Source organism: Sceloporus occidentalis, unplaced genomic scaffold (genome assembly GCF_023333645.1).
Source record: "Sceloporus occidentalis isolate IW3139 unplaced genomic scaffold, rSceOcc1.0.p SCAF_107, whole genome shotgun sequence".
Classification (NCBI taxonomy): Eukaryota; Metazoa; Chordata; class Lepidosauria; order Squamata; family Phrynosomatidae; genus Sceloporus; species Sceloporus occidentalis.
In genome coordinates this window covers 1,373,048-1,381,701 of record NW_028317087.1, presented here as the reverse complement: position 1 = coordinate 1,381,701, position 8,654 = coordinate 1,373,048, and the positions used below count along the sequence as shown (strand labels likewise).

Below are 8,654 nucleotides of genomic sequence, written 5' to 3'. Positions count from 1 at the left end.
TGGCATCTCAGGGTAAAAACTAGAAGAGGAACACCCACCAACATTTTATTACTATGTGTAAAACAATCAGTTTTGTGCATCAAAGCAATTCTCCTCTTAATATAATGCGATGTTTATGCAGGAAAAGTCACCCAAAATATCACCGCCTACAATGATGGTAGATTAAAAAAATGAAATATAGACACACTTTCTTCACCTCTGAACTGCATTATTCTATACAGCAGTGTATGTATGCTCACAGGAAAATGGACTTCTCCTTTAAGACATGAAGTCACCGTGTAAAACCCTAAATGAAGGGTGTCTCAGTTTGCTTAGTGTTTATTGTATGCTCAATTGGAGCCTTTTCAGCTTTATTGATCAGACCTGAAGGGGGGCATCTCATAGACCATAGCTCATGAGATTACTTAATCTTGTAGAAAGTCCAAAACTCTTAGTATCCTTTGGTAAAGTGCATCATATGACATCATAGCCAGTCACTGATATTGCATTTTTCTTTATCTAGGTATAATATTATTATTACTGCCAAGTACTATTAAGACACATAGATAACAATGGCAACCTTTATATACTTTATCTAATCAATGTAATAAAATGTTATTGATTTTAAATTTTGTTGAAGTCATTAATATATATATATATATATATATATATACCCTATATCTATCTATCTATCTATCTATCTATCTATCTATCTATATCTCATATTTAACTATTTAATTGTCAGGAGGAGCTGCTGTCTAAAATTTAAATAGCCAATTAAAGAGGAATATATGCAGTCTACGCTGCAATGGATGGTTGTTCTTATGTTACAGAAAATAAAAAAAATAAAAAAACAATAACATTTTATCTGAGTATGTATTTGCTAAATCTCCCTTTAGCCACTTGCTTTATTTTCAATGAATACATTGAATTGCAGGTTTAACTCTTCACAGCTTGTTAGCTAATCAGACCACCTACTATTTAAGCAGGTACTTGTAGAACACCAGTGGCCAAACATTATGGCTAGCTTCACAGAGGAAGCAATGGAAAACTACATGTATTCTGCCTATAACCCCTATTCCTATAGGTATATGAACCCTAAAAATAAAGGGGGTGGCTGGAGGCAGAAAAACTATTTGTCTAATTATGGAGACACTGGGGAGTATTTTGACAACTACCAAAGAGCTCAGCTGAAGGCCATCTTATCTCAAGTGAACCCCAACCTCACTCCACGTTTGAGGAAAGCAAACACGAGAGAAGTTGGAATCCAGGTGAATCCCAGGCAAGATGCATCTGTTCAGTGCTCCTTAGGGCCCAGGACCCTGCTGAGAAGGAGGCCTGGGGTTATTAGGAGAGCACAACAAGCTCCCCAAGAACAAGGTAGCCCTGCCTCACCCACCAAGGCTGTACGCTTCCCCAGGACCATAGCTGTATATTCACCCGTAGCTACAGGGAGAATGGCTACTTTCCAGGAGGAGGAAGAAGAGGAGGTAGAAGAAGCAGCTGAAGAGAAAACCAGTGAGGAGCCCTTAAAGCCTGATGAACCCAAGGAACAGAGCCCTCTCCAACAGGAAATTAAAGAAAATGAGGCGACAGAGATGACCAAAGAGGGGACGTTGGACAGTGACCAAGGGACCTCCTCTGGCCAAACAAGAGTGAGATTTCAGGTGGGTGGCATCTATCCTGGGGCTACCATATTCAAGGTCAGAGTCCTTGGTGTATGATGCTTTAACAAGCACTAAGGTGGGCTCTGTAATGGCACACATCTCATGGTGTCTGGCTCCTGAACAACTTGACTCCTCTCCCTTGTGGAGCAAGAGGCTTGTACTGATTATTCTGAAGGCAGCAAAAAAAAAAAATTGGCTCTACAGTTTGCAACTTTAGATGGTGCTGAGGTATGTCTTCTACCTGGGGAAAGATTGTGGGGTCTATTCACTAAAGGGTGAGTTTTTTGGAGACTTTGCAGAACTATGATCGGCTCATTATCCCCATACTTGCAGTGAGCTTCTGCTGCAGTTAGAGCTTGAGTGGCCCGGAATAATGTGTAGTTAAATCACTTAGTGTTCCCCAAAATCTTGTCGCCTTGGCACCAGAATAACGCATTATATATGGTCAGCTCAGCCCTTGAAGTCTTGGTCCTTTATATTGAATGGAGAAGGCAGATATCCAGGTTGCTCAATATATTCAACTCTAAATGTAATTACTCCTGGTCGCCTGTGTTTGTACCATTAACGTTGATGCATTTCAGGACTTCTCTCGTTACAGTTCCTAGAACAGAAATATGGATACTACCACTGTAAAGACTGCAACATTCGCTGGGAAAGTGCTTACGTATGGTGTGTGCAAGACACGAACAAGGTGGGCAGAATTACCTTGTGCTTTATGTATAAACTTTGAGCAAGCTAGAGGGCCTGAAGGTTCCTTATCTGCTAAACTAGAAAGTTTTGTCCTTGGTCTAGCCTTAAATTGAGAATCACCTTGTGCATGTTACATTCCATCACTGTATTCGCCCTAACCAGTGGATCAATAGAACAGCCTTCCAGCAGAAGCAGCAAAGAATATATTACATTGCAGCCAAGCCTCTGACCCTCTTGGTTATGACCTCTCGCTTCCAACATGTAGTCTTTTGAAATAAAGGTAGCCCTAAGAACCATAAATACCGTTTTCTTTCTAGGTGTACTTCAAACAATTTTGCAGGAACTGCCAAAAATCCTTCAATCCTTACAGAGTGGAGGATATAATGTGTCAAGTAAGCGTTTTTTACTGCTCGGGTTTGCAATGTCTGTTTAGTATCGCATTTCTAACACTGAAGAGTAGGGTATGTTATAAATGTTGGGGTTATGCAGTGTGTGTGGGGGGGTGTATGTGCAAAACAATCTTAATTACCGTTTATGCTGATCCTACTATTCTTTTGTTAAAATTTGCCCCATAATTGCTTTCACATAAGCCCTCTTTCAGCATAATTTTATTGCTAAAAATGCTATGTATATTATGTATCACGCTCTGCTTTTCTTACTCTAATGTACCAACGTAATAAACCCGCAGCTCTAATGTGGCAGCTAACTATTCACAGGAGATAATATCTTGTATATTTTTTTTTCCTCTCTTCCACACCAGAGTTGCAAGCAGACCAGATGTATTTGTCCCGTTAAACTTCGCCACGTAGATCCAAAGAGACCTCATCGCCAAGACTTGTGTGGGAGATGCAAAGGCAAAAGGCTTTCCTGCGACAGCACCTTCAGCTTCAAGTATATCATATAACTTGTAAAACTTAGACTCCTGACCTGATGCAGTTTAATTTGGCAGAAATGCATTTTTTGTTCGGATTTTTGAGAGCAGATGAATTGGCAGGAATTCCAGTCGTAATAAAACCTTACCACAGCACATTATATAGTACATTGCATACAATCTCTGCATCATGCCTAGATGGGGCTCCAGGGAGCTGGCAGATGGCGGCTGCTGGTACCGGTGCTTCCTATGGCTACTAATCTATAGTGATGGAGGCTCTCTGCGTGCGGTACATGCGTGTTGAGTGTTAACAGTAAAAATGTTCATGAGCAGAAATAATCTGGTATTCTCAGAAGTGTCGCTCGGCCTTACTGAGGGCTAGTGACCATGGCTGTAATAAAACATGAAATCAGTGGACATGCGCCTCTGTTCTCGAAACTTAAATAAACAAATACAAAAATGCATATTTTTGTTCTTGTGGCTTGTAAAGTGCAATCTGGTGTGTTACAATCACAATGCCTTCAACAGCTAAATGTGTGCTGGTAACTAAGCCTGGACACCCCATTGAGTAGGAAACCTATGCAAATATATAAGAACCACCAGGAAAAAAATCTTGAAAGGGTGTAAATGTCGTGTGGTTTTTGGTGGTCTTCATGGGTAAAGGTGATCAATGAAACTGTATCCTACCGATCTGTATCCTATTTCAGTATTCACTAGACCAGGGGTCTAGTGCGGGGGTCTCCAAACTGTGCCCCTCCAGCTGTGGCAGGACTACACAGCTGTGGCAGTTACATAGTTATATAGGCTGAAAAAAGACATGCGTCCATCAAGTTCAGCCTTTCCTATATCTGTTAATTTGTTGCTGTTGATCCAAAAGAAGGCAAAAAAACCCATTTCGCTCTTTCCAATTTTGCACTAACCAGGGAAAAAAAATTCCTGCCAAAATGGCAGTCAGATTCCTCCCTGGATCAATAAGCTGTTTCCCCATAATTAATGATTATATCCCTGAATATTATGTTTCCCCAGGTATCCATCCAGTTGCAGTTTAAACGTCTGTAGAGACTCCGATAAAACTACCTCTGCAGGCAGAGAACTCCACATCCTTATTGTCCTTACTGTAAAAAACCCTTTCCTCTGCTTTAGACTAAATCTCCTTTCTTCCAGTCTGAACGCATGACCACGTGTCCTATGCATAGTCCTGTTTATGAACAGATTTCCACATAATGGTTTGTATTGGCCCCGAATATATTTATATAATGCTATCATATCCCCTCTGAGGCGACGTTTTTCTAAACTAAACAGATTTAAATGAGTTAACCTTTCTTCATAACTATAGTGCTCCATTCCTTTTATTAATTTTGTAGCCCGTCTCTGCACCCTTTCTAGTTCTATGGTATCCTTCTTTAGAATAGGTGCCCAAAATTCCACAGCATATTCAAGGTGCGGCCTTACCATTGATTTATACAGAGGCAACATTATATCTTTATCCCGCGACTTGATGCCCCTTTTTATACACGACAATACCTTACTGGCCTTAGCAACCGCAGACTGACATTGCACATTGTTGCCTAGTTTGTTGTCTATAACAATTCCCAAATCCTTCTCATTTGTCGTTACCCCTAATTCACTACCGTTTAGGGTGTATGTTGCTTGTGCATTCCCTACCCCGAAGTGCATAACTTTACATTTATCTACATTGAATTTAATCTGCCATTTGTGTGCCCAGTCCCCCAGTCTATCTAGATCCCTCTGCAGCACTGTAATATCAGGCTCGCCCTGTATAACTTTACCTAGTTTAGTGTCATCTGCAAACACAGAAACATGACTTTCAATGCCTACTGCCAGGTCATTTATAAATATGTTGAATAAAATTGGTCCCAGAACAGAACCCTGAGGGACACCACTTACCACTTTTGACCAGCTTGAAAATTTACCATTTATAACAACTCTCTGTTGTCTGTCTCTAAGCCAATGTTCTACCCAAGAACAAGAATTTGCATCTAGACCAATTTCCTTCAGTTTGAATACTAACCTATTGTGTGGAACCGTGTCTAACGCCTTGGCAAAATCCAAGTAGATTACATCCACTGCAACCCCCTGATCGACACTTCTACTTACTTCTTCATAGAATGCAATTAAATTAGTTTGACAGGACCTATGTTTCATAAAACCATTTGCTAATAATACTGTTCTTCCCAAGGAATTCTTGAATATTATCCCTAAACAGCCCTTCAGATACTTTCCCTGCCACAGAAGTTAAGCTCGCAGGTCTATAATTTCCGGGCACAGAGTTTGAACCCTTTTTGAAAATAGGAACCACATCTGCCTTCCTCCAATCCTCTGGTACAATTCCTGAAAGAAAAGAATCCCGAAAGATTAGAAACAGAGGTCCCCCTTTTTCCTGACTCAGCTCCTTAAGTACTCGAGGGTGAATACCGTCAGGCCCCGGTGCTTTGTTAACATTAACTTTCTTTAGTTGCTGCAGCACCTTCGCCTGAGTCATCCACTCACAGTTTGACTGAATTTTTTTCTCAGTAGTCCTATGTATATCCATTGCCATAGGTTCCTCCTTAATATATACTGAGGAAAAATAGTTATTTAAAGTTTCTGCTTTTTCCTGGTCCTCCTTAACCAACACTCCCCTCTCTGTTTTTAATGAACCTACGTTTTCATTTTTTGGTTTTTTTTAGAATTTATGTACTTAAAGAATTTTTTGGGGTTAGTTTTGCTCTCTTTGGCAATCACTCTCTCATTTTCTAGTTTAGCCCATCTAATCACCTTTTTGCATGCTTTATTGGCTTCCTTATATCTTATATAGGATGCCTCTGATTCGTCTGATTTAAATGCTGTAAAAGCCATTTTCTTTTTAATTTTCTGCTTAACGTCCCCACTAAGCCACATCGGTTTCAATTTGTTTCTTTTATATTTGTTTCCTAGTGGTACATACTGAGAATTGTACCCTGCTAATATTTGTTTGAAAATACTCCATTTTTCCTCAGTGTTTTTATCCCTAAAGAGTTTTTGCCAGTCAATAGGTTGTAAAGCTGCCCTTATCTTATTAAAATTGGCCTTCTTAAAATTATACGTTTTGGTTTTCCCCATGGGCAATTTCTTTTTTGAGTTTATTTCAAAAGAGACCATATTGTGATCACTATTACCCAAGTGCTCCCCCACTTGAATGTTAGACACAAGATCAACATTATTCATTAAAGGAGTTGTGCTTTGACCTCATTGACTGTACTATGCATGATAAGGGGCTACAATGGGAGTATTCTTGATATAACTATACACTAACAAAGTGTCAGTAGCGTACCTAGTGGGGGGGGGCGGTCTGCACTGGGTGCCGCTCATCAGGGGGGCGCCACCACGCTGGCACCCCTCCAGAGATGGACAGCAATGTCTGATCTTTTCAACCGAGCCTGCTCCTCTAGAGACAAAAATCTCCCTCCAACCAGCTTAAAGTCAATCAAGGGAGCGGGAGGACTGTTAATACTGCTCCCTTGCGACGTGCGCGGCAACTGATGCTGTGGATCGGGATTTGATGTCATATCCCGGCACACAATACTGAAGCCATGCCTACCGCACTCACTGCACCAGAAGGACAGAGCACAGAAGAAGAAGAACGAAAAGGAGGGACAGTGATAGAGGAAAGGTAGGAAAACATTCAGTGAGAGTGGATTAGTAAGTGTGTGAGAGTGATGGATGTTATGCTGAATGAGTGTGTGTGATAGCATGGATGTGTAAGTGGGAGGGGGGATAGCATGGCATGTACTGGCTGCCTGGGCATGATAGGAGTGTGAGTGATATGATTTTTTTTTGTCCAATTTTGGTCCAACTACACTTTTATTAAAAGTAACACACCAAAATTGGACAGAAAAATGCAATAACAATATTAACCCCTAAATGACAAAGCCTGTACATGTACAGGCTCAAAATGCATTGTTTTTAATGGGTTTAGGGACCGCCCATTGTCCTTAAGGGGTTAATTATATATATATATAATTGCTAACAGCAATCACACTCCTATCATGCCTAGGCAGCCAGTACATGCTAGAACCTGGATATGATAGGAGTGTGATTGCTGTTAGCAATTATATATATATATATATATTTATATATATATATTGGAATCTGTGTATAGGATTGTGATTGCTGTTAATCATATATATATTATTATTGTTATTGAATTTTTCTGTCCAATTTTGGTGCAGGGGGATTTGCCACATACAGGAACCGCCCCAGATGCCAAATACTCTAGGTACGCCCCTGCGGAGAACCTCAACTTTTTGGCAAAATGCCTTTATCAAGGGTGGTCTTGTGTGTGCGCCTCTTCCTTTTTACATTTAGGGAAGAAGCTCTGATTCTGATGAAATTGAAGCCCATTTATGACCCGAGAGGCCACAATATAAGGTTTGCAATAGGATGCACCGATATATCGGTGGCCAAAATATATTGGCCAAAATGGGAATTATTGGCAAAATGCTGAAATAAAAAAAGGCCGAAAATATTTGTCCGCAGGGGCAGCTTACCTACGTGTTGGTCGCACAGAGGCGAGCAGCATCTCAACCAGGAAAAGCAGGAACCCAGCGGATTCACATGATTCTGCTCCGTTCCTTCTTCCACTGGGGGCGGGGCCAGAGAAGTTGTTCCAGAGGAAGCAGCAGGGCCCCTGCAGTAGTCTGCGAGTGAGAGATCTGCAGTTCAGGTAAAGGGGTTGCAGAGGGTGTATGAGCAACTATGTGTGATTAAGGGAATGAATGAGTATCTGTAAATAAATGAGTATATGACTGTGCGGGGGGGGGCATGGCATAGGGAGCCTGAAATAACACTCCTATCATGACCAGGTTCTAGCATGTGCTGGCTGCCTGGGCATGGTAGGGGTGAGATTGCTGTTAGACATATATATATATAATTGTTATATTGTCTGTTAATTTTTATTAACAGTAACAAACAATTTAACTTAACAGCAATCACACTCCGATCATGCCTAGGCATACCTAGATTATAGCATGTACTGGCTGACTTTGCATGATAGGAGTGTGATTGCTGCTAACAATCATATAAGTAAAAAGTGCACCATGTTCATTTATATATACCTGTATATATGACAATATGTGTAGACATATACATTCCCATCCCTATATTCATCACTGCATTCCTATTCCCTGTATGTGAGCACTAGCATCTTAATTTTTTTTGTGTCAATTTATCTTCAGCAATGCTAAACTCCCCTGTCACACCAACTTGTGTAGTGCATACATGGACTTGCTTCCTGGTAGAGATGGTATGGCCAATTTCAGTATGAGAGGGGTTAATTTGATTGTATAGGCACGTGGTGCCAAAAGGTCTTGTAAGATAAATTTGTCTTTTGAAGCTGGGACTCCAACCAAGGCCCTCTGCAAGGTGTGAGATTTTACCGGGAGGCGGTGCCTTTAAGTCTGCTAGCC

At 40.8% G+C, this 8,654-nt stretch overlaps 1 protein-coding gene across 1 annotated transcript; it reads left to right on the top strand.

The window, feature by feature from the left end:
• Positions 1-1,001: 1,001 nt before the first annotated feature.
• LOC149283247 (zygote arrest protein 1.L-like) lies at positions 1,002-3,240 on the top strand. The gene is made up of 4 exons (XM_089497816.1): positions 1,002-1,646; positions 2,245-2,337; positions 2,654-2,728; positions 3,097-3,240. Exons 1-4 carry the CDS (start codon positions 1,023-1,025, stop codon positions 3,238-3,240), a joined length of 936 nt encoding a protein of 311 aa, XP_089353942.1. The 5' UTR covers positions 1,002-1,022.
• The last annotated feature ends 5,414 nt before the right edge of the window (positions 3,241-8,654 follow it).